Genomic DNA, 25,315 nt, shown 5'->3' with positions numbered 1-25,315 from the left:
CCTGGTATCGCGACAGGTGGCAACAACAGCGCTGGTATCGTCACAACAGCAGTGACGACGGCCCCAGTATCGTGATGGGCAGCAATGATGGCCCCGGTATCGCGATGGGTGGCACCGACGGCCCCGGTATCGCGATGGGTGGCACCGACGGCCCCGGTATCGCAATGGGTGGCACCGACGGCCCCGGTATCGCGATGGGTGGCACCGACAGCCCCGGTATCGCGATGGGTGGCACCGACAGCCCCGGTATCGCGATGGGTGGCACCGACAGCCCCGGTATCGTGATGGGTGGCACCGACAGCCCCGGTATCGCGATGGGTGGCACCAACAGCCCCGGTATCGCGATGGGTGGCACCAACAGCGCCCTAACGTGGTGCTCATCAGTAAGAAGGGAGGGAAGGGGGTTGCAGGGCAGCCATCGCTCGGGGTCTGCGGGATCTCCCTGTGCTTGTGGGAGCCCACGAGTCTTTGCATCACGCCTTGCGTTTTATTCTCTCTTCCTCTTTCAATTACTTATCTCACTTGGTTTTTTTATCTTAGCCCATGAGTTTTCTTACTTTTGCTCCTCATATTCTTCATTCCCATCCTACTGAGGGGTGCGTGGGGCTGCTCTGCCAGCCCCGGCTGCCCCACCGCAGCTCCCCAGGCCCTCACGTCTCCCATCCCAGCAACAGCAGTGGCCGCAGCACTGATTTCTTTCCTCTCCCTTTTGCAGCCTCCTTGCGCTCGTCCTCTCCACGCCGATCTCTCCTGGCTTCCTCCAGCTGCTGTGTCCTCTGGGTAAGTGCAGCTCGACCCCTCCCAAGATGCTCTCGAGTTGGCTGGGGTTTCTAAAACAGAGGGAAAAGGGATGTCTCACTTTTCCTCAGGCAGTTTCCTCCCAGACCCCTTTTACCCCCTGCGCTCTCCACAGACCCCAGTTACCGTTTCTGTTCGATGGGGAACATCTCACTGTGCTGTGCATGGCCAAGACGATGAGGACTCTGGACAGGAAATCCCTTCCAAGCGCAGCTTTCCTCTCACCGTTGGGCAGCGACAACAGCCCCGGTATCGCGACAGCAGCACCGACGGCCCCGGTATCGCGACAGCAGCACCAACAGCCCCGGTATCGCGACAGCAGCACCGACAGCCCCGGTATCGCGACAGCAGCACCGACAGCCCCGGTATCACGACAGCAGCACCGACAGCCCCGGTATCGCGACGGGCAGCAGTGATGGAGCTGGTATTGTGACGGCAGCACCGATGGCCCTGATATTGTGATGGGCAGTGACAGGGGCCCTGGTATCGTGATGGGCAGAACCAACAGCTCCAGTATCATGATGGGCAGCACTGATGGTTCCGGTATCGTGACGGCAGCACCGACAGCACCGGTATCGCGATGGGCAGCGATAACGGCCCCGGTATCACAACGGCCCCAGTATCGTGATGGGCAGTGACAGGGGCCCTGGTGTCGTGATAGGCAGAACCAACAGCTCCAGTATCGTGATGGGCAGCACCGACGGTCCCGGTATCGTCACGGCAGCACCGACAGCCCCGGTATCGCGATGGGCAGCGACAATGGCCCCGGTATTGCGATGGGTGGCACCGACGGCCCCGGTATCGCGATGGGTGGCACCAACAGCCCCGGTATCGCAATAGCGAGCACTGATGGTCCTGGTATCACGACAGGTGGCAACAACAGCGCTGGTATCGTCACAACAGCAGTGACGACGGCCCCAATATCGTGATGGGCAGCAACGATGGTCCTGGTATCGCGATGGGTGGCACCGACGGCCCCGGTATCGCGATGGGTGGCACCGACAGCCCCGGTATCGCGATGGGTGGCACCGACAGCCCCGGTATCACAATGGGTGGCACCGACAGCCCCGGTATCGCAATGGGTGGCACCGACGGCCCCGGTATCGTGACAGCAATAAATCTCAAGACCTCCCAAAATAAATCCCCCTTCCGTCCCTCCTGGTGTAACAAGACCCTTAATTAACTTTTCATTAATCAAACAACTCAACCCCCCTGTTGTCACAAATCGCTGCATTAACGAACTTCAACTCATTCCAGAACCCAGTTTATTAAGCAAAGCAGAAAGCGAGTTAAATAGAAAGAAAAACACCAAAACCCCTGTTTCTCGGCTCAGATCGGGGCGCTTTACGGCACCATTTTGCCACCATTTCCCTTTCCGGTTCTTCCCACCGCGAGCAGCCGCTGCCCGTTGATCTCACAGCGGCGTTTTTTCCCAATCTCGCAGGATTTCAGCCCAATTCCGGCCCCGTTCCGTGCGCCCCCTGGTGCCGGAGATGAGGATCGGGCGCCAGCTCTTCCCATCAAACCCGATGCCGAGAAACCAAACCCCCCGCGGTCGCTTCTTCAAACACGCGCAGATTCACCCCTTTTCTCCCCAAAAACCCCCTCTGGATGCGCCGTCGGGTGGGAAAGCCGACGGTGGTTTCGGCGCGGGGGTTTCCTGAGGGCGCAAACCTACCCCGGGCGCTGCTCCGGCGCCGCGATCCCCATTTCGGCTGGTTCCTCGATTTTAAGGCGCTTCGGGGGCGGCTCGGTCCCGGCTTGCGGCTCCGGCATCGCCATTTCGGATGGTTTGTCCTCAATTCTCCAGCGTTTTGGGGGCTGCTTGGTCCCGGCCTGCGGCTCCAGCACCAGCGCTGCAATCACCATTTCAGCTGGTTTCTCCTCAATTTTAAAGCGCTTCAGGGGCGGCTCGGTCCCGGCCTGCGGCTCCGGGATCACCATTTCGGCTGGTTCCCCTTCAATTCTTAAGCGCTTCAGGGGTGGCTTGGTCCCGGCCTGCGGCTCCAGCATCGCCATTTCGGTTGGTTTCTCCTCTATTTTCATGCATTTTGGTGGTGGCTCGGTCTCAGCCGGCGGTTCCGGCGTCACAATCGCCATTTCGGTTGGTTTCTCAATTTCCAAGTGCTTCAGGGGCGGCTCGGTCCCGGCCCGTGGCTCTGGTGCCGCAATCACCGTTTCGGCTGGTTCCCCCTCAATTTTCAGGTATTTTGGTGGTGGCTCGGTCCCGTCCTGCAGCTCCGGTGCCACAATCCCCATTTCGGCTGGTTCCTCCTCAATTTTCAGGCGCTTTGGGGGCGGCTCCATCCCAGCTTGCAGCTCCGACTCCGGCATCGCCATTTCACCTGGTTTCTCCTTGATTTCAAAGCATTTTGGGGGCGGCTCGGTCCCCACCTCCAGCTCCAGTGCCACAATCACCATTTCAGCTGCTTTCTCCTCAATTTTAACGCATTTTGGGGGCGGCTCGGTCCCGGCCGGTGGCTCTGGTGCTGGCACCACAATCTCCATTTTAGCTGGTTTCTCCTCAATATTCAGGCACTTTGGTGGTGGCTCAGTCCCGGCCTGCGGCTCTGGCTCCGGCATCTCCATTTCAGCTGCTTTCTCCTCAATCTTCACACACACTCCCGAGGATGGCACTGGAGCTTCCGGGGACGGCACTGGAGCTCCCGGGGACAGCACTGGAGCTCCCGAGGATGGCACTGGAGCTCCCGGGGATGGCACTGGAGCTCCCGGGGATGGCACTGGAGCTCCCAGGAACAGCACTGGAGCTCCCAGGGATGGCACTGGAGCTCCTGAGGATGGCACTGGAGCTCCTGAGGATGGCACTGGAGCTCCCGGGAACAGCACTGGAGCTCCCGAGGATGGCACTGGAGCTCCCAGGGATGGCACTGGAGCTCCCGGGGATGGCGCTCGAGTTTCCAGGGATGGCACTGGAGCTCCCAGGGATGGCACTGGAGCTCCCGGGGATGGCACTGGAGCTCCTGGGGATGGCGCTGGAGTTTCCAGGGATGGCACTGGAGCTCCCGAGGATGGCACTGGAGCTCCCAGGGACGGCACTGGAGCTCCCGAGGATGGCGTTGGAGCTCCTGGGGATGGCGCTGGAGCTCCCGGGGACGGTGCTGGAGCTCCCGGGGACGGTGCTGGAGCTCGCCATGGACAGCAGGGTCAACACTGCAACCGACACGGGGTGGGGGAAACGGGGTGATGGGACATGGGGATGTTGGGGTTCGGGGGGGAAATGGGGTGATATGAGGTGGGGATGTTGGGGTTTGGGGGGGAAAGGGGGATGTGACATGGGGGTGTTGGGGGAAAGGGGGATGTGACATGGGGGTGTTGGGGTTTGGGGAAAGGGGGATGTGACATGGGGGTGTTGGGGGAAAGGGGGATGTGACATGGGGGTGTTGGGGTTTGGGGAAAGGGGGATGTGACATGGGGGTGTTGGGGTTTGGGGGTGGAAATATGGGATCCAACAAGGAAAAGCTGGGGTTTTTCAAGGAAAAGCGTGATACGACAATGGGTACGATTCAAGGAAAAGTTGGAGTTGGTCAAGAAAAGATGCGATATGATAAAGGAAATGTTGGGGTTTGTCAAGAAAAGGTGTGATAGGACAAGGAAAAGTTGGGTTTTGTTGAGAAAAGACGTGATAGGACAATGGAAACGTTGGGTTTTGTCAAGAAAAGACACGATAGGACAAGCAAAAGTTGGGTTTATGTCAAGAAAAGACACGATAGGACAAGGAAAAGTTGGGTTTGGTTGAGAAAAGATGCGATAGGACAAGGAAAAGTTGGAGTTGGTCAAGATAAGACGCAATAGGACAAGGAAAAGTTGGGTTTATGTCAAGAAAAGACAATAGGACAAGGAAAAGTTGGGTTTTGTCAAGAAAAGATGCGATAGGACAAGGAAAAGTTGGGTTTATGTCAAGAAAAGACAATAGGACAAGGAAAAGTTGGCTTTTATCAAGAAAAGACATGATAGGTCAAGGAAAAGTTGGAGTTGGTCAAGATAAGACGCAATAGGACAAGGAAAAGTTGGGTGTATGTCAAGAAAAGACAATAGGACAAGGAAAAGTTGGCTTTTGTCAAGAAAAGACACGATAGGTCAAGGAAAAGTTGGAGTTGGTCAAGATAAGACGCAATAGGACAAGGAAAAGTTGGGTGTATGTCAAGAAAAGATGCAATAGGACAACAGAAACGTTGGGTTCTGTCAAGAAAAGACGTGATAAGACAAGGAAAAGTTGGGTTTTGTTGAGAAAAAATGCGATAGGACAAGGAAAAGTTGGGTTTTGTTGAGAAAAGATGCGATAGGACAATGGAAACGTCAGGGTTGGTCAAGAAAAGGTGCGATACAACAATGGGTACGATACGAGAAGGAAAAGTTGGGTTTATGTCAAGAAAAGACGCGCTACAACAAGGAAAAGTTGGGTTTTGTCAAGAAAAGGTGCGATAGGACAATGGAAACGTTGGGTTTGGTCAAGAAAAGGTGCGACATGATAATGGGTACGATACGAGAAGGAAAAGTTGGGTTTTGGGGACAAAAGGTGCGATACGGGACAGCGGAAAACGAGCCAACCAGGTGGAGCGGAGAGCAAGAAACACACGGAAAAACGTCACTATTTCTACCCAAAAGGCAGCGTTGGGAGCCCCAAGAGCAGCGACGACCCCCCCGGGGCCCAGGTGGGGTGGGCCAGGCACCCAATGCGTGCGATACCTGGGTCGGGCGCCTGCGGGTCGGTGTCCATGTCCCCCCAGGGCTTCCAGACCAGCTCCGCGCGCTCCTCGTCCTGCTGCGCCTGCGCTGGGTCGCGCAGGGCCGGCAGCTCCGCCTGGAAGCCGCTCCCCACGTTGATCTGCCTGGAGAGGGGACGGGAGGCGGTGACGGGGACCGCGGCGGCGCGGCGGGGGGGACGGGGGCGTTCTGAGCGCTCACGGCATCATCGTGCTCCGATCGGCACCGAAACCGCGCGGTTCGGCCGAAAACCACAGGGATTCGCTCCGAGACGCGGCAGAGCGGGAGAGACGCCCTGCGAGGGCTCGGAACAACAAAGCGTTGCCGGGGTTCCGCCGCGACATCAGCGCCGCCGGTGACATCAGCGCCTCGTGTTCCGTTCGGAATGGACGTCAATGGGTCCTGGCGGGCCAAACGAGGGGCAGGAAAAGCGCGACGCACCCGTTTTGCGCCCGTTTTTGGTGGTTTGGGGACTCACGGCCGGACGCTGATTTTGGGGGCGTCCTTCACCAGGCACAATCCCAAGTCGCCGTCCATTCTGCCTGCGGGATATTGAGAAATAGAGGGGAAAAGCAACGCTCAGGATCAAAATCATCGTGCCGAGACCGTTCCTCGGCGTCACAACCACAAATTGTCCCAATTCCCATCGTTTTGGTGAAATCGGTCGCTGATGGATCATCCCAATGGGGTTTTGCAGTCGATCGCAGCACTCGGGTGGTTTTTACACCCGATATCACAGCGAAACCCTGGGGGGGTTGTTTCCATCCCATATTCCACAAAATCACCCATTTTGGGGGTTTTTGGGGAGCACAAGCTCTGCGTTTGCCACCACAAACCAGCGAGGGGACGCCGAACCCAAACCGGGTTCACCGGGCGGTTTTACACCGGGATCGCTCGGCCCGGGTTGAGATAAACCCCCCGTAAACCACAACCATAAAGCGGGGTGTTCCCCCCAAAGCGCTACGTGGGGACATCCGCATCGCACCGAATTAACCCCGCGGGGCGGCCGAAAGCGCTTCAATCCCGGTGTCGGGATCACGAGGGGTTTCGGCCTCCGTCGCCTTTTTGCTGCGAGATCTTCCCATCCGGAGACGCATTTTCGGTGACCTGGGCAACATCGAACGAGAAAAGGGTTAAAGGTGGAAAACGCACAAAATCACACGGGCGTTTATCTGCTTTTCCTCCTTTTTTGGCTCAAAAGCAAGCGGCGAACCCCAAAATGAGGGGTCTGGGGACCCTCCGGTCCTGCTGATGCTTCCTCCCTTCCACCCAACTCGAGGCGATCGCCGGGTTCCGTATTTCGGATCAATAACCCAGCGGGAGCCTGGAGCCTCCCAGAGCCCGTCCCTGGGGTAGCGGCCGCCGAGCGCGTCCCCATAGCGTTATTTGGGTGTAATTTGGGGGGTTTTGGGGCACGTAGCACCCTTGGTTCAGCCAGGGACACACACACGGGTGCTCCGGGAAGCGACTCCGGCGCTGCCGGTTGCCAAATCATCGCACAACCATCCAAGTACTCCTCACCCACCTTGTTTCTTGTCACCGGAACCAACACCGGGATCACCAGGGGTGTTTTCGGACAGCGTCGGGGGTTCGGAGGCGCCGTTTCCATCTCCCAATGATGGTTTCGCGGTGTTTGCATCGCCCGCGTCGCGCACCTGAGCACAAACGGAACCGGGAGCGTCAGTGGCGCTGGAGGATATCAAAGCGCTTTGCAAACTGCTCTTCCCAATTATTTCTCCGTTATATAACGAGGATAATAAAACCCGCTACGCTAAACACGACCCAAACCGGGCGGGAGCGCGCAACGCGAATCTTTACACCGCAGCGATTCCCTATTTCTCGTTTTCTCACCCCGTCATCTCCACTCAATCGGCAGCGACTTTCACAAATCATCCAGTTACACACAATTTGGTAACGACCCCCGCAAAGGGCTTCGACGGCACCGCCAACCCCCTCGCCGCCTTCGCTCAGATCCCCGCTCAATGAGCAGCACCCATGGGTGCCCGTTACCTGCCCCCTCTCGGCGTCCACCGACCACCCGTGGTTCCGGCACATGGAGACGCCGCCATCATCAACCGGAGCAGCCGCCAAGTGGCTGAAGTGACAAAAATCAGGATAAATAGGTAAAAAAATCAACATGATAAAGCCGCGGCGCTTTTAGAACAGATGGCGTAGTCGGCACTGAAGCTCCAGGCAGGTGGAGCTTGCCCGGTGGAATCAATCGGCGTTCGGTCTCAAAGGTTTCAACCCAAAAGGGTTAAATAGCAAGGATTAATAAATACTGACCCTCATTAATAATTACTGATTGTCATTAATAAATAGTGACCGTCACTAATAAATACTGATCGTTATTAATAAATACTGACCATCATTAATAAATACTGATCATCATTAATAAATACTCACAATCATTAATCGATACTGATTGTCATTAATAAATACTGACTGTTATTAATAAATACTGATCATCATTAATAAATACTCGCCATCATTAATCAATACTGATCATCATTAATAGTGACGGTCATTAATAAATACTGATCGTCATTAATAAATACTAACCATTATTAATAAATGCCGATCACCATTAACAAATACTGATCATCATTAATAAATAATAATCATCCTTAATAAATACCATCATTAATCAATACTGATTGTCATTAAGAAATACTGACCGCCATTAATAAATACTGGCCGTTATTAATAAATACTGGTGGTTATTAATAAATACTAATTGTCATTAATAAATACTAACCATCATTAATAAATACTGGTTGTTATTAATAAATACTGATCACTATTAATAAATTATGACCATCATTGGTAAATACTGATCATTAGTAACCAGGCTCAGGTTGGGCTCCAGGTTGGGCTCAAGGCTCAGATTGGGCTCCAGGCTCAGGTTGGGCTCTAGGTTGGGCTCCAGGCTCAGGTTGGGCTCCAGGTCAGGCTCAAGGCTCAGGATGGGCTCCAGGTTCAGGTTGGGCTCCAGGTTCAGGTTGGGCTCAAGGCTCAGGTCAGGCTCCAGGCTCAGGTTGGGCTCCAGGTTGGGCTCCAGGCTCAGACTGGGCTCCAGGTCGGGCTCCAGCGCTTCCCCGCAGAGCAGCCCGGGGCTCTGGGCAAAGCCACGCAGCTCGTCGCCCAAGGGAAACAGGTCCATGGTCACCGGGCTCCAAACACCCCGGAGCAAAAACCAGAGCGGCCCCAGGACACCCGGGCTCCCAAAGAGCCTGGAAAAGGGACACAAAGAGTTAAATTGGGGGGAGTGAAGTGGCTGCTGATGCTGAGAAACCCCCGGGGGTTCGGGGCTGGGGGGAAAGGGGGGATCTGTATGAAAACTGCTCTGGGGAAAAGGGGGGAAGGGGTTGGGCTGCACGGGAATGGGAGGAGGGACGGGAAAACGGGAGAGGGAAACGGGGAAGAGGGAAAAGGGGGGAAAAGGGAAAAGGGGGGAAAGAGGGAAAAGGGGGAAAAAGGGAGGAAAGAGGGGAAGAGGGGGAAGGGGGGAAAGAGGGAAAAAGGGGGGAAAAGGGGAAGAGGGGGGAAAGGGGGAAAGAGGAAAAAGAGGGGGAAAGGGGGGAAAGAGGGGAAGAGGGAAAAGGAGGGAAAGAAGGAAAAAAGGGGGAAAAGGGGGAAGAGGGAAAAAGGGGGGGAAAGGGGGGAAGAGGAAAAAGAGGGAAAAGGGGGGGAAAGGGGGGAAGAGGAAAAAGAGGGAAAAGGGGGGAAAGAGGGGAAGAGGGAAAAAGGGAGGAAAGAGGGAAAAGGGGGGAAGAGGGGAAGAGGGGGGAAAAGGGGGGAAAGAGGAAAAAGAGGGAAAAGGGGGGAAAGAGGGGAAGAAGGAAAAAAGGGGGAAAGAGGGAAAAAGGGGGAAACAGGGATAAAGGGGGAAAGAGGAAAAATATGGAAAAAGGGGGGAAAGAGGGAAAAGGGGGAAAAGACGGAAAAGGGGGTGAAAGGGGGGAAGGGAAAAAGAGGGGAAAGAGGGATAAAGGGGGGAAAAGAGGGGAAAGAGGGAAAAAGGGAAAGAGGGGAAAGAGGAAAAAGGGGGGAAAAGAGGGGAAAGAGGGAAAAAGAGGGGAAGAGGGATAAAGGGGGAAGAGAGAAAAGGGGGGCAAGAGGGGAAAGAGGAGAAAGGGGGGGAAAGAGGAAAAAGAGGGAAAAAGGGGGGGAAAGGGAAAAAGGGGGGAAAGAGGGATAAAGGGGGAAAAGGGGGCAAAAGAGGGAAGAGGGGGAGGAAAGAGGGAAAAAGTCTGTGGGGGGATTGATGGCGGATCTGCCCCAGCCCCGGGGTCTCTCCTGGAGGGGAGGGACGGGCGGGCTCCAGCGGGGGTGCTGAGGAGATGAGGGGACACGAGGGGACCCGAGGGACACGAGGGGACGATGAAGGGACCCGAGGGACGCGAGGGGACACGATGGGACATGAAGGGACACGAGGGACCCGAGGGGACGCGATGGGACATGAAGAGACACGAGGGACCCGAGGGGACGCGATCTCCTCACCCGGTGTTTCCCGCCCCGGCGCTTCCCGCCCGCCGGCGCCGCGGCCACGCCCCCTCGCCGCCGGCCACGCCCCCTCGCCGGCGTCACGTCCGGGAGTGTGTGGCGGGAAAAGGCGGGAGGGAGGAGAGGGAGGCGCCGCCGTTTTGGTGGAGGTTGTGAGGGGAGCTGGGGGTCGGCGTGAGGGGCATTGGGGGTCGGTGTGGGGGGAGGAATTGGGGTCGGCGTGAGGGGCATTGGGGGTCGGTGTGAGGGGGGGATTTGGGGGGCAGTGTGGGGGGGGGGATTTGGGGTCGGTGTGAGGGGGGATTTGGGGTCGGTGTGAGGGGGGAATTGGGGGGCGGTGTGGGGGAGGAACTGGGGGTCGGTGTGAGCGGGACATTGGGGGTCGGTGTGGGGAGGAATTGGGGATCGGTGGGGGGGGCTTGGGGGGTCGGTGTGAGGGGGAATTGGGGGTCGGTGTGGGGGAAGTTGGGGGTTGGTGTGGGGAGGATTTGAGGGGTCAGTGTGGGGAGGATTTGGGGGTCGATGTGAGGGGCATTAGGGGTTGGTGTGGGGGGCGTTGGGGGTCGGTGCGAGGGGGAATTAGGGTCCGGGGGGGGATTGGGGGTCGGTGTTTGAGGGGGGAATTGGGGGGTTGGTGTGCGGGGGCGACCTTGGGGGTCGGTGTGAGGGGGCATTGGGGGTCAGTCTGGGGAGGAACTGGGGGGCATTGGGGGGTCGGGGTGGGGGGAGCTGGGGGTCGGGTGGGGGGTGGATTGAGGGTCGGTGTGAAGGGAATGGGGGGGGCATGAGGGGAACGGAGGCGCAAAAACAACTTTACAGCCTCCGGAGCCATGAACCTCCACACCCCGCAGGGCTCCAGAGCAGCTGCGTTCGTTTCGCCGTCGGGCGCAAGGGGAGCGATGGTTCCACCCCTCGTGCGCCGCTCCGAGCGGCAGGAGCTGCGTTTAAATACAGCGAGGTGCTCATGTCCCAGCGACCCCGGAGCGCCCGCACACATCCATAACCTTTCCCGCTCATCACTGCCGTAGTCTCCGCCTGGACGCCCCCTGTTCGCCTGCGCGGCGCCACCTGGTGCTCTGGAGGAGGGGTCTTTGGATGAAGGCTCCTTCAGCTTCCTCAGGTTTGGCTCCTTGTGTTGAATGGACTGGGACCCAAGCTCCAGGTCGGTTGAACCCAGCCTGGCACCCCCTTTTTGCTGTAAATCTCGGTTCTCTCGTCCCCTCGAGTTCACAGCTGGTGCCGTAAAACTCCTGATCCTGGCACTGCTGGGTTCTGGTTTCCTTACCATGAGTTCACCTAAAGCTCTGAACTAAGGGCTCGTGTGGCTCAGCCCTAAAGTGTTGGCTCGTTAGTGGGCACCCAATTATGTTTTGTTAACCCTTAAAATGTTCGTGCCCTCTATCAGACCCAGGAGTTCGGGTGGGGATTCAGTTCAGGAGGGACCCGGGAGTAACCCTAAGGACCCAGTAGTTGGGGGGTGTCAAGGGTTAAGATCGTGAAACCGTGGGGACCCCTAATGTCCCCAGGGGCCATTGTGACATCCTGGGGACCATGCATTGTCCCCAGGGTGTTGTGACACCATGGGGACCCACTTTGTCCCCAGGGCCCATTGTGACGTCTCAGGATCCCCCATTGTCCCCAGGGCCCATTGTGACATTCTGGAGACCCCCTTTGTCCCCAGGGCCCATTGTGACATCCCAGAACCCCAATTTGTCCTCAGGGCCCATTGTGACATCCTGGGGACCCCTTGTCCCCAGGGCCCATCGTGGCACCGAGTGGACCCCGCCCCCCTAGTCCCCAGGGCCCATTGTGGCACCATGGACACCCCCTTTGTCCCCAGGGCCCATTGTGACATCCCAGGACCCCACCTTGTCCCCAGGGTCCCTTCTGACAGGGTGGGGACCCCCCTTTCTCCCCAGGGCTCATTGTGACGTCCCAGGACCCCTCGTTGTCCCCAGTGCCCATTGTGACATCCTGGGGACCCCCCTTGTCCCCAGGGCCCATTGTGAAATCCGGGGAACCCCCTGGTCTCCAGGGCCCATAGTGGTACCGTGGGGACTCGTCCTGTCACTTGGGTCCATTGTGACACCATGGGGACCCCGCCTTTGTCCCCGGGGCCCATTGTGACATCCTGGGGACCCCCCTTTGTCCCCGGGGCCCATTGTGACATCCTGGGGACCCCCCTTTGTCCCCAAGGCCCATTGTGACACCGTGGGGACCCCACTTCTTTCCAGGACCCATTGTGGCATTCTGGGGACTTCCTTTGTCCCCAGGGCCCATTGTGACATCCTGGAGACCCCCTTTATCCCCAGAGCTCGTTGTCGCACCATGGGGACCCCCTTTGTCACTGGGGCCCATTGTGACATCCCAGGACCCCCCATTGTCCCCAGGGCCCATCGTGGCACCGTGGGGACCCCCTTGTCACTGGGGACCCATTGTGACACTATGGGGACCCCCCTTTGTGCCCAGGGCCCATTGTAACATCCTGGGGACCCCCTTGCCTCCAGGGCCCCTTGTGACATCAAAGGATCACCCTTTGTCCCCAGGACCCATTGTGACATCCCAGGACCCCACTTACTCCCCAGGGCCCATTGTGGCACCATGAGGACCCCCTTTGTCACTGGTGCCCATTGTGACATCCCAGGACCCTCCATTGTCTGCAGAGCCCATTGTTACACTATAGGGACCCCCCTTGTCACTGAGGACCCATTGTGACACCATGGGCACCTCCCCTTGTCGTCAGAGCCCATCGTGACATCCCAAAACCCCCAATTGTCTCCAGGGCCCATTGTGACATCCTGGGGACCTCCCTTTCTCCCCAGGGCCCATTGTGACGTTCCAGGAACCCCCATTGTCCTCAGGGCCCATTGTGACATTGAGGGGACCCCCTTTGTCTTCAGGGCCCATTGTGACACCATGGAGACCCCATTTGTCACTCGGGCCCATTGTGACATCCTAGGACCCCCCATGGTCCCCAAGGCCCATTGCGACATCCTGGGGACCCCCCTTTGTCCTCAGGGCCCATTGTGACATTCAGGGCACCCCTCTTTGTCCCCAGGGCCCATTCTGATACCATGGGGACCACTTTGTCCCCAGGGCCCACTGTGACATCCTGGGGACGCCCTTTGTCCCCAGGGCCCATTTTGACACCATGTGCACCCCCCTTTGTGCCCAGGGCCGATTGTGACATCCTGGGGACCCTCTTTGTCCCCAGTGCCCATTGTGACATCCTGGGGACCCCCCTTGTCCCCAGGGCTTATTGTGACATCCTGGGGACCGCCTTTGTCCCCAGGGCCCATTGTGACATCCCAGGACCCCAAGTTGTCCCCAGGGACCATTGTGACACCGTGGGGACCCCCTTTGTCCTCAGGGCCCGTTGTGAACATCCTGGGGACCCCCTTGTCCACACGACCCATTGTGGCACCGTGGGGACCCCCCGTTGTCCCCAGGGCCTATAGTGACACCGTGGGTACCCCCTTTATCCCATGAGCCCATTGTGACATCCTGGGGACCCCCTTGTCCCCAGGGCCCATTGTGACACCATGGGGATCGCCTTTGTCCCCGTGGCCCATTGTGACATCCCAGGACCCCGCGTTGTCCCCAGTGCCCATTGTGACATCCTGGGGACCCCCCTTGTCCCCAGGGCTTATTGTGACATCCTGGGGACCCCTTTGTCCCAGGGGCACATTGTGGCACCATGGGGACCCCCTTTATCCCCAGGGCTCATTGTGACGTCCCAGGACCCCTCGTTGTCCCCAGTGCCCATTGTGACATCCTGGGGACCCCCCTTGTCCCCAGGGCCCATTGTGAAATCCGGGGAACCCCCTGGTCTCCAGGGCCCATTGTGACACCGTGGAGACCCCATTTGTCACTGGGGCCCATTGTGACATCCCAGGACACCCCATTGTCCCCAGGGCCCACTGAGACATCCTGGCGACCACCCTTTGTCCCCAGGGCCCATTATGCACATTCAGGGGACACCCCTTTGTCCCCAAGGCCCATTGTGACATCCTGGGGAGACCCCATTGTCCTCAAGGCCCATTGTGGCACCATGGGGACCCCCTTTGTCCCCAGTGCCCATTGTGACATCTTAGGACCCCACTTTGTCCCCAGGGCCCATTGTGACATCCTGGGGACCACCTGTGTCCCCAGGGCCCATTGTGACATCCCAGGAGCCACCTGTGTCCCTAGGGCCCATTGTGACATCCTGGGGACCCCCTTGTCCCCAGTGTCCATTGTGGCATCCTGGGACCCCCGTTGTCCCCAGGGCCCATTGTGGCACCATGTGGACCCCCTTTTTCCCGAGGGCCCATTATAACGTCCCAGGACCCCCCATTCTCCCCTGGGCCCATTGTGACATCCTGGGGTCCCCCTTTTGTCCCCTGGGCCCATTGTGACACTGTGGGGACCTCCTTTGTCCCCAGGGCCCATTGTGACACTGTGGGGACCCCCTTTGTCCCCAGGGCCCATTGTGACGTCCTGGGGAACCGCTTTGTCCCCAGGACCCATTGTGAGGTCCCAGGACCCCCCCTTGTCCCCATGGCTCATGTCCCAGGATCCCCATTGTCCCCAGAGCCCATTGTGATGTCCTGGGAACCCCCTTTGATTCCAGGGTCCATTGTGACACCATGGGGACCCCCTCTTGTCCCCAGGGCCCATCGTGGCACCGTGGGGACCCCCTTGTCACTGGGGACCCATTGTGACACTATGGGGACCCCCCTTTGTGCCCAGGGCCCATTGTAACATCCTGGGGACCCCCTTGCCTCCAGGGCCCCTTGTGACATCAAAGGATCACCCTTTGTCCCCAGGACCCATTGTGACATCCCAGGACCCCACTTACTCCCCAGGGCCCATTGTGGCACCATGAGGACCCCCTTTGTCACTGGTGCCCATTGTGACATCCCAGGACCCTCCATTGTCTGCAGAGCCCATTGTTACACTATAGGGACCCCCCTTGTCACTGAGGACCCATTGTGACACCATGGGCACCTCCCCTTGTCGTCAGAGCCCATCGTGACATCCCAAAACCCCCAATTGTCTCCAGGGCCCATTGTGACATCCTGGGGACCTCCCTTTCTCCCCAGGGCCCATTGTGACGTTCCAGGAACCCCCATTGTCCTCAGGGCCCATTGTGACATTGAGGGGACCCCCTTTGTCTTCAGGGCCCATTGTGACACCATGGAGACCCCATTTGTCACTCGGGCCCATTGTGACATCCTAGGACCCCCCATTGTCCCCAAGGCCCATTGCGACATCCTGGGGACCCCCCTTTGTCCTCAGGGCCCATTGTGACATTCAGGGCACCCCTCTTTGTCCCCAGGGCCCATTCTGATACCATGGGGACCACTTTGTCCCCAGGGCCCACTGTGACATCCTGGGGACGCCCTTTGTCCCCAGGGCCCATTTTGACACCATGTGCACCCCCCTTTGTGCCCAGGGCCGATTGTGACATCCTGGGGACCCTCTTTGTCCCCAGGGCCCATTGTGACATCCTGGGGACCCCCCTTGTCCCCAGTGCCCATTATGACATTCTGGGGACCCCCTTTGTCCCAGGGGCACATTGTGGCACCACGGGGACCCCCTTTGTCACCGGGGCCCATTGTGACATCCCAGGACCCCAAGTTGTCCCCAGGGCCCATTGTGACACCATGGGTACCCCCTTTGTCCCATGGGCCCATTGTGACATCCTGGGGACCCCCTTGTCGCCAGGGCCCATCACGGCACCGTGGGGACCCCCCTTTGTCCCCAGTGCCCATTGTGACATCCTGGGGACCCCCCTTGTCCCCATGGCTTATTGTGACACCCTGGGACCGCCTTTGTCCCCAGGGCCCATTGTGACGTCCCAGGACCCCCCATTGTCCCCAGGGACCATTGTGACATCCTGGGGACCCCCTTTGTCCCAAGACCCCATTGTGACATCCTGGGGACCCCGCCTTGTCCCCAAAGCCCATTGTGACATCCTGGGGACCCTCTTTGTCCCCAGGGCCCATTGTGGCACCATGGGGACCCCCTTTGTCACTGGGGCCAGTTGTGACATCCCAGGACCCCACTTTGTCCCCAGGGCTTATTGTGATACCATGGGGACCCCCCTTGTCCCCAGGGCCCATTGTGACATTCAGGGGGACTCCTCTTTGTCCCCAGGGCCTATTGTGTCATCCTGGGGATCTCCCCTTGTCTCTAGGGCCCATTGTGAGACTGTGGAAGACCCCCTTTGTCCCCAAGTCCCATTGTGACGTTCCAGGACGCCTCGTTGTCCCCAGGACCCATTGTGACTCCATGGGAACCCCCCCTTGTCCCCAGGGCCCATTGTGACATCCTGGGACCCCCCTTTGTCCCCAGTGCTCATTGTGAAATCCTGGGGACCCACTTTGTCCCCAGGGCCCATTGTGGCACCATGGGGAGCGCCTTTGTCACTGGGGACCATTGTGACATTCCAGGATTTTACTTTGTCCCCGGGGCCCATTGTGACATCCTGGGGATCCCCCTTTGTCGCCAGGGCCCACTGTGACACCGTGGGCACCCTCTTTGTCCCATGGGCCCATTGTGACCTTCAAGGGACCCCCCATTGTCCCCAGGGCCCATTGTGACATCCTGGGTACCCCCTTTGTCCCCAAGACCCATTGTGACATCCTAGTACCCCCCGCAGTCCCCAGGGCCCATTGTGACATCCTGGGGATCCCTTTGGCCCCAGGGCCCATTGTGACAGGGCGGGGATCCCCCTTGTCCCCAGGGCCCATTGTGAAACCGTGGGGACCCTCTTGTCCCCAGGGCCCATTGTGGCACCGTGGAGACCCCCCCTTTGTCTCCAGTGCCCATTGTGACATCCTGGGGACCCCCTTTGTCCCCAGTGCTCATTGTGACAGGGTGGGACCCCCCTTGTACCCAGGGCCCGTTGTGACATCCTGGGGACCCCCTTTGTCCCCAGGGCCTATTGTGACATCCTGGGGAGTCCCCTTTATCCCCAGGGCCCATTGTGACATCCTGGGGACCCCCTTTGTCCCTAGGGTTCATTGTGACATCCCAGGACCCCCATTGTCCCCAGGGCCCATTGTGAACAACCTGGGGACCCCCCTTTTTCCCCGGGCCCATTGTGGCGTCCCAGGATGCTTCGTTGTCCCCTGGGCCCATTGTGACATCCCGGGGACCCCTTTTGTCCCCAGGGTCCATTGTGACATCCTGGGGCCTCCCTTTGTCCCCAGGGCCCATTGTGACATCGCAGGAGCCCCCATTGTCCCAAGGGCACATTGTTACATCCTGGGGACCCCCTTGTCCCCAGGGCCCATCGTGGCACCGTGGGGACCCCCCCTTTGTCTCCAGTGCCCATTGTGACATCCTTGGGACCCCCCTTGTCCCCAGGACCCGTTGTGACATCTTGGGGACCCCTATGTCACCAGAGCCCATTGTGATATCCTGGGGAGCCCCCTTTGTCCCCAGGGCCCATTGTGCACATCCTGTGGACCCCTCTTTGTCCCCAGGGCCCATTGTGATATCCTGGGGAGCCCTCTTTTTCCCCAGGGCCTATTGTGACATCCTGGGGACCCCCTTTGTCCCCCGGGCTCATTGTGACATCCTGAAGACCCCCTTTGTCCCCAGGGCCTATTGTGACATCCCAGGACCCCCCCTTTTCTCCAGGGCCCATTGTGACGTCCCAGGACCCCCTATTGTCTCCAGAGCCCATTGTGACATCCCAGGACCCCCCATTGTCCCCAGGCCCCATTATACACGTCCTGGGGTCCCCCTTTATCCCCAGGGCCATTGTGACACCATGGGGACCCCCTTTGTCCCCAGGGCCCGTTGTGACGTCCCAGGATGCCCCATTGTCCCCTGGGCCCATTGTGAAATCATGGGGACCCCCTTTGTCCCCAGGGCCTATTGTGACATCCCAGGACCCCCCATTGTCCCCAGGGCCCATTGTGACACCGTGGAGACCCTCCTTGTCCTCAGGGCCCATTATGACATTCAGGGGACTCCTCTTTGTCCCCAGGGACTATTGTGACATCCTGGGGACCCCCCTTTACTCCAGGGCCCATTGGGACACCGTGGAGACCCCATTTGTCACTGGGGCCCATTGTGACATCCCAGGACACCCCGTTGTCCCCAGGGCCCACTGAGACATCCCAGCGACCACCCTTTGTCCCCATGGCCCATTATGCACATTCAGGGGACACCCCTTTGTCCCCAAGGCCCATTGTGACATCCTGGGGAGACCCCATTGTCCCCAAGGCCCATTGTGGCACCATGGGGACCCCCTTTGTCCCCAGTGCCCATTGTGACATCTTAGGACCCCACTTTGTCCCCAGGGCCCATTGTGACATCCTGGGGACCACCTGTGTCCCCAGGGCCCATTGTGACATCCCAGGAGCCACCGTTGTCCCCAGGGCCCATTGTGACATCCTGGGGACCCCCTTGTCCCCAGTGTGCATTGTGGCATCCTGGGACCCCCGTTGTCCCCAGGGCCCATTGTGGCACCATGTGGACCCTCTTTTTCCCGAGGGCCCATTATAACGTCCCAGGACCCCCCATTGTCCCCTGGGCCCATTGTGACATCCTGGGGTCCCCCTTTTGTCCCCTGGGCCCATTGTGACATTGTGGGGATCTCCTTTGTCCCCAGGGACCATTGTGACACTGTGGGGACCCCCTTTGTCCCCAGGGCCCATTGTGACATCCTGGGGAATCCCTTTGTCTCCAGGGCCCATTGTGACATCCTTGGGACCCCCCTTGTCCCCAGGACCCATTGTGACATCTTGGGGACCCCTATGTCACCAGAGCCCATTGTGATTTCCTGGGGACCCCTCTTTGTCCCCAGGACCCATTGTGAACATCCTGTGGACCCCTCTTTGTCCCCAGGGCCCATTGTGATATCCTGGGGACCCCATTTGTCCCCAGGGCCTATTGTGACATCCCAGGACCCCCCCTTTTCTCCAGGGCCCATTGTGACGTCCCAGGACCCCCTATTGTCCCCAGAGTCCATTGTGACATCCCAGGACCCCCCATTGTCCCCTGGCCCCATTATACACATCCTGGGGTCCCCCTTTATCCCCAGGGCCATTGTGACACCATGGGGACCCCCTTTGTCCCCAGGGCCCATTGTGACGTCCCAGGATGCCCCATTGTCCCCTGGGCCCATTGTGAAATCATGGGGTCCCCCTTTGTCCCCAGGGCCTATTGTGACATCCCAGGACCCCCCATTGTCCCCAGGGACCATTGTGACATCCTGGGGACCCCCCTTTGTCCCCAGGGCTCATTCTGACACCATGGGGACCCCCTTTGTGCCCAGGGCCCATTGTGATATCCTGGGGACTCCTTTTGTCCCCAGGGCCCATTGTGACACCGTGGAGACCCTCCTTGTCCTCAGGGCCCATTATGACATTCAGGGGACTCCTCTTTGTCCCCAGGGCCTATTGTGACATCCTGGGGACCCCCCTTTTCTCCAGGGCCCATTGTGACGTCCCAGGACCCCCTGTTGTTCCCCCGGCCCATTGTGAAATCCTGGAGACCCCCTCTTTTTCCCCAAGGCCCATTGTGACATCCCACGACCCCCCATTGTCCCCAGGCCCCATTATGCGCATCCTGCGGTCCCCCTTTATCCCCCGGCTCCATTCTGACACTGTGGGGACCCCCGTTGTCCCCAGGACCCATTGTGACATCCTGGGGACCCCCTTTGTCCCCAGGGCCTATTGTGACATCCCAGAATCCCCCATTGTCCCCAGGGCTCATTGTGACACCGTGGGGACCCCCCCTTTTTCTCCAGTGCCCATTGTGACATCCTGGGGACCCCCCTTTGTCTCCAGGGCCCATTGTGACGTTCAGGGGAACCCCCTTTGTCCCCAGGGCCCATTGTGACATCCCAGGACCCCCCATTGTACCCAGGGCCCATTGTGACATCCTGGGAACCCCCTTGTCCCCAGAGCCCATTGTGACATCCTGGGGACCCCTTTGTCCCCAGGCACCATTGTGACAGGGCAGGACTCCCCTTGTCTCCAAGGCCCATTGTGACATCATGGGGATCCCGTTTGTGCCCAGGGCCCATTGTTACATCCTGGGGACCCCCTTTGTCCCTAGGGTTCATTGTGACATCCCAGGACCCCCATTGTCCCCAGGGCCCATTGTGAACAACCTGGGGACCCCCCTTTTTGCCCGGGCCCATTGTGGCGTCCCAGGATGCTTCGTTGTCCCCTGGGCCCATTGTGACATCCCGGGGACCCCTTTTGTCCCCAGGGTCCATTGTGACATCCTGGGGCCTCCCTTTGTCCCCAGGGCCCATTGTGACATCGCAGGAGCCCCCATTGTCCCAAGGGCACATTGTTACATCCTGGGGACCCCCTTGTCCCCAGGGCCCATCGTGGCACCGTGGGGACCCCCACTTTGTCTCCAGTGCCCATTGTGACATCCTTGGGACCCCCCTTGTCCCCAGGACCCGTTGTGACATCTTGGGGACCCCTATGTCACCAGAGCCCATTGTGATATCCTGGGGAGCCCCCTTTGTCCCCAGGGCCCATTGTGCACATCCTGTGGACCCCTCTTTGTCCCCAGGGCCCATTGTGACATCCTGAAGACCCCCTTTGTCCCCAGGGCCTATTGTGACATCCCAGGACCCCCCCTTTTCTCCAGGGCCCATTGTGACGTCCCAGGACCCCCTATTGTCCCCAGAGCCCATTGTGACATCCCAGGACCCCCCATTGTCCCCAGGCCCCATTCTACACATCCTGGGGTCCCCCTTTATCCCCAGGGCCATTGTGACACCATGGGGACCCCCTTTGTCCCCAGGGCCCATTGTGACATCTTAGGACCCCACTTTGTCCCCAGGGCCCATTGTGACATCCTGGGGACCACCTGTGTCCCCAGGGCCCATTGTGACATCCCAGGAGCCACCGTTGTCCCCAGGGCCCATTGTGACATCCTGGGGACCCCCTTGTCCCCAGTGTCCATTGTGGCATCCTGGGACCCCCGTTGTCCCCAGGGCCCATTGTGGCACCATGTGGACCCCCTTTTTCCCGAGGGCCCATTATAACGTCCCAGGACCCCCCATTGTCCCCTGGGCCCATTGTGACATCCTGGGGTCCCCCTTTTGTCCCCTGGGCCCATTGTGACACTGTGGGGATCTCCTTTGTCCCCAGGGACCATTGTGACACTGTGGGGACCCCCTTTGTCCCCAGGGCCCATTGTGACATCCTGGGGAATCCCTTTGTCCCCAGGACCCATTGTGACGTCCCAGGACCCCCCCTTGTCCCCAGGGCTCATTGTGATGTCCCAGGATCCCCATTGTCCCGAGAGCCCATTGTGATGTCCTGGGAACCCCCTTTGACCCCAGGGTCCATTCTGACACCATGGGGACCCCCTCTTGTCCCCAGGGCCCATCGTGGCACCGTGGGGACCCCCTTGTCACTGGGGACCCATTGTGACACTATGGGGACCCCCCTTTGTCCCCAGGGCCCATTGTAACATCCTGGGGACCCCCTTGCCTCCAGGGCCCATTGTGGCACCATGAGGACCCCCTTTGTCACTGGTGCCCATTGTGACATCCCAGGACCCCCCATTGTCTGCAGAGCCCATTGTGACACTATAGGGACCCCCCTTGTCACTGAGGACCCATTGTGACACCATGGGCACCTCCCCTTGTCGTCAGAGCCCATCGTGACATCCCAAAACCCCCAATTGTCTCCAGGGCCCATTGTGACATCCTGGGGACCCCCTTGTCCCCAGGGCCCATTGTGACACCATGGGGATCGCCTGTGTCCCCGTGGCCCATTGTGACATCCCAGGACCCCAAGTTGTCCCCAGGGACCATTGTGACACCGTGGGGACCCCCTTTGTCCTCAGGGCCCGTTGTGAACATCCTGGGGACCCCCTTGTCCACACGACCCATTGTGGCACCGTGGGGACCCCCCGTTGTCCCCAGGGCCTATAGTGACACCGTGGGTACCCCCTTTATCCCATGAGCCCATTGTGACATCCTGGGGACCCCCTTGTCCCCAGGGCCCATTGTGACACCATGGGGATCGCCTTTGTCCCCGTGGCCCATTGTGACATCCCAGGACCCCGCGTTGTCCCCAGTGCCCATTGTGACATCCTGGGGACCCCCCTTGTCCCCAGGGCTTATTGTGACATCCTGGGGACCGCCTTTGTCCCCAGGGCCCATTGTGACATCCCAGGACCCCAAGTTGTCCCCAGGGACCATTGTGACACCGTGGGGACCCCCTTTGTCCTCAGGGCCCGTTGTGAACATCCTGGGGACCCCCTTGTCCACACGACCCATCGTGGCACCGTGGGGACCCCCCGTTGTCCCCAGGGCCTATAGTGACACCGTGGGTACCCCCTTTATCCCATGAGCCCATTGTGACATCCTGGGGACCCCCTTGTCCCCAGGGCCCATTGTGACACCATGGGGATCGCCTTTGTCCCCGTGGCCCATTGTGACATCCCAGGACCCCGCGTTGTCCCCAGGGCCCATTCTGACATCCTGGGGACCCCCCTTGTCCCCAGGGCTTATTGTGACATCCTGGGGACCCCTTTGTCCCAGGGGCACATTGTGGCACCATGGGGACCCCCTTTATCCCCAGGGCCACTTGTGACATCCTGGGGACCCCCCTTGTCCCCAGTGCCCATTATGACATTCTGGGGACCCCCTTTGTCCCAGGGGCACATTATGGCACCATGGGGACCCCCTTTGTCACCAGGGCCCATTGTGACATCCCAGGACCCCAAGTTGTCCCCAGGGCCCATTGTGACACCATGGGTACCCCCTTTGTCCCATGGGCCCATTGTGACATCCTGGGGACCCCCTTGTCGCCAGGGCCCATCATGACACCGTGGGGACCCCCCTTTGTCCCCAGTGCCCATTGTGACATCCTGGGGACCCCCCTTGTCCCCATGGCTTATTGTGACACTCTGGGACCGCCTTTGTCCCCAGGGCCCATTGTGACGTCCCAGGACCCCCCATTGTCCCCAGGGACCATTGTGACATCCTGGGGACCCCCTTTGTCCCAAGACCCCATTGTGACATCCTGGGGACCCCGCCTTGTCCCCAAAGCCCATTGTGACATCCTGGGGACCCTCTTTGTCCCCAGGGCCCATTGTGGCACCATGGGGACACCCTTTGTCACTGGGGCCAGTTGTGACATCCCAGGACCCCACTTTGTCCCCAGGGCTTATTGTGATACCATGGGGACCCCCCTTGTCCCCAGGGCCCATTGTGACATTCAGGGGGACTCCTCTTTGTCCCCAGGGCCTATTGTGTCATCCTGGGGATCTCCCCTTGTCTCTAGGGCCCATTGTGAGACTGTGGAAGACCCCCTTTGTCCCCAAGTCCCATTGTGACGTCCCAGGACGCCTCGTTGTCCCCAGGACCCATTGTGACTCCATGGGAACCCCTCCTTGTCCCCAGGGCCCATTGTGACATCCTGGGACCCCCCTTTGTCCCCAGTGCTCATTGTGAAATCCTGGGGACCCACTTTGTCCCCAGGGCCCATTGTGGCACCATGGGGAGCGCCTTTGTCACTGGGGACCATTGTGACATTCCAGGATTTTACTTTGTCCCCGGGGCCCATTGTGACATCCTGGGGATCCCCCTTTGTCGCCAGGGCCCACTGTGACACCGTGGGCACCCTCTTTGTCCCCAAGACCCATTGTGACATCCTAGTACCCCCCGCAGTCCCCAGGGCCCATTGTGACATCCTGGGGATCCCTTTGGCCCCAAGACCCATTGTGACATCCTAGTACCCCCCGCAGTCCCCAGGGCCCATTGTGACATCCTGGGGATCCCTTTGGCCCCAGGGCCCATTGTGACAGGGCGGGGATCCCCCTTGTCCCCAGGGCCCATTGTGAAACCGTGGGGACCCTCTTGTCCCCAGGGCCCATTGTGACATCCTAGTACCCCCCGCAGTCCCCAGGGCCCATTGTGACATCCTGGGGATCCCTTTGGCCCCAGGGCCCATTGTGACAGGGCGGGGATCCCCCTTGTCCCCAGGGCCCATTGTGAAACCGTGGGGACCCTCTTGTCCCAGGGCCCATTGTGGCACCGTGGAGACCCCCCCTTTGTCTCCAGTGCCCATTGTGACATCCTGGGGACCCCCTTTGTCCCCAGTGCTCATTGTGACAGGGTGGGACCCCCCTTGTACCCAGGGCCCGTTGTGACATCCTGGGGACCCCCTTTGTCCCCAGGGACTATTGTGACATCCTGGGGAGTCCCCTTTATCCCCAGGGCCCATTGTGACATCCTGGGGACCCCCTTTGTCCCTAGGGTTCATTGTGACATCCCAGGACCCCCATTGTCCCCAGGGCCCATTGTGAACAACCTGGGGACCCCCCTTTTTCCCCGGGCCCATTGTGGCGTCCCAGGATGCTTCGTTGTCCCCTGGGCCCATTGTGACATCCCGGGGACCCCTTTTGTCCCCAGGGTCCATTGTGACATCCTGGGGCCTCCCTTTGTCCCCAGGGCCCATTGTGACATCGCAGGAGCCCCCATTGTCCCAAGGGCACATTGTTACATCCTGGGGACCCCCTTGTCCCCAGGGCCCATCGTGGCACCGTGGGGACCCCCCCTTTGTCTCCAGTGCCCATTGTGACATCCTTGGGACCCCCCTTGTCCCCAGGACCCGTTGTGACATCTTGGGGACCCCTATGTCACCAGAGCCCATTGTGATATCCTGGGGAGCCCCCTTTGTCCCCAGGGCCCATTGTGCACATCCTGTGGACCCCTCTTTGTCCCCAGGGCCCATTGTGATATCCTGGGGAGCCCTCTTTTTCCCCAGGGCCTATTGTGACATCCTGGGGACCCCCTTTGTCCCCCGGGCCCATTGTGACATCCTGAAGACCCCCTTTGTCCCCAGGGCCTATTGTGACATCCCAGGACCCCCCCTTTTCTCCAGGGCCCATTGTGACGTCCCAGGACCCCCTATTGTCCCCAGAGCCCATTGTGACATCCCAGGACCCCCCATTGTCCCCAGGGCCCATTATACACATCCTGGGGTCCCCCTTTATCCCCAGGGCCATTGTGACACCATGGGGACCCCCTTTGTCCCCAGGGCCCATTGTGACGTCCCAGGATGCCCCATTGTCCCCTGGGCCCATTGTGAAATCATGGGGACCCCCTTTGTCCCCAGGGCCTATTGTGACATCCCAGGACCCCCCATTGTCCCCAGGGCCCATTGTGACATCCTGGGGACCCCCCTTTGTCCCCAGGGCCCATTCTGACACCATGGGGACCCTCTTTGTCCCCAGGGCCCATTGTGATATCCTGGGGACTCCCTTTGTCCCCAGGGCCCATTGTGACACCGTGGAGACCCTC

At 59.4% G+C, this 25,315-nt stretch overlaps 2 protein-coding genes across 2 annotated transcripts; both read right to left on the bottom strand.

Moving 5' to 3' along the window:
• Window positions 1–382: 382 nt before the first annotated feature.
• LOC139828814 (uncharacterized) lies at window positions 383–3,502 on the bottom strand. Its single transcript, XM_071813349.1, has 2 exons — window positions 2,477–3,502; window positions 383–830 (listed from the first exon to the last, which is right to left on the bottom strand). The coding sequence occupies exons 1-2, from the start codon at window positions 3,385–3,387 to the stop codon at window positions 587–589; spliced, it is 1,155 nt and encodes a 384-aa protein (XP_071669450.1). The 5' UTR covers window positions 3,388–3,502; the 3' UTR covers window positions 383–586.
• A 1,864-nt stretch (window positions 3,503–5,366) lies between these two features.
• On the bottom strand, window positions 5,367–6,214 carry LOC139828881 (zinc finger protein 541-like). Its single transcript, XM_071813672.1, has 2 exons — window positions 5,725–6,214; window positions 5,367–5,648 (listed from the first exon to the last, which is right to left on the bottom strand). The coding sequence occupies exons 1-2, from the start codon at window positions 5,883–5,885 to the stop codon at window positions 5,414–5,416; spliced, it is 396 nt and encodes a 131-aa protein (XP_071669773.1). The 5' UTR covers window positions 5,886–6,214; the 3' UTR covers window positions 5,367–5,413.
• Between the last annotated feature and the right edge of the window lie 19,101 nt (window positions 6,215–25,315).

This window comes from Patagioenas fasciata, chromosome 11 (genome assembly GCF_037038585.1).
Source record: "Patagioenas fasciata isolate bPatFas1 chromosome 11, bPatFas1.hap1, whole genome shotgun sequence".
NCBI lineage: Eukaryota > Metazoa > Chordata > Aves > Columbiformes > Columbidae > Patagioenas > Patagioenas fasciata.
The sequence above is the reverse complement of the archived record's forward strand: the minus strand, read 5'-3'. Positions and strand labels throughout refer to the sequence as shown.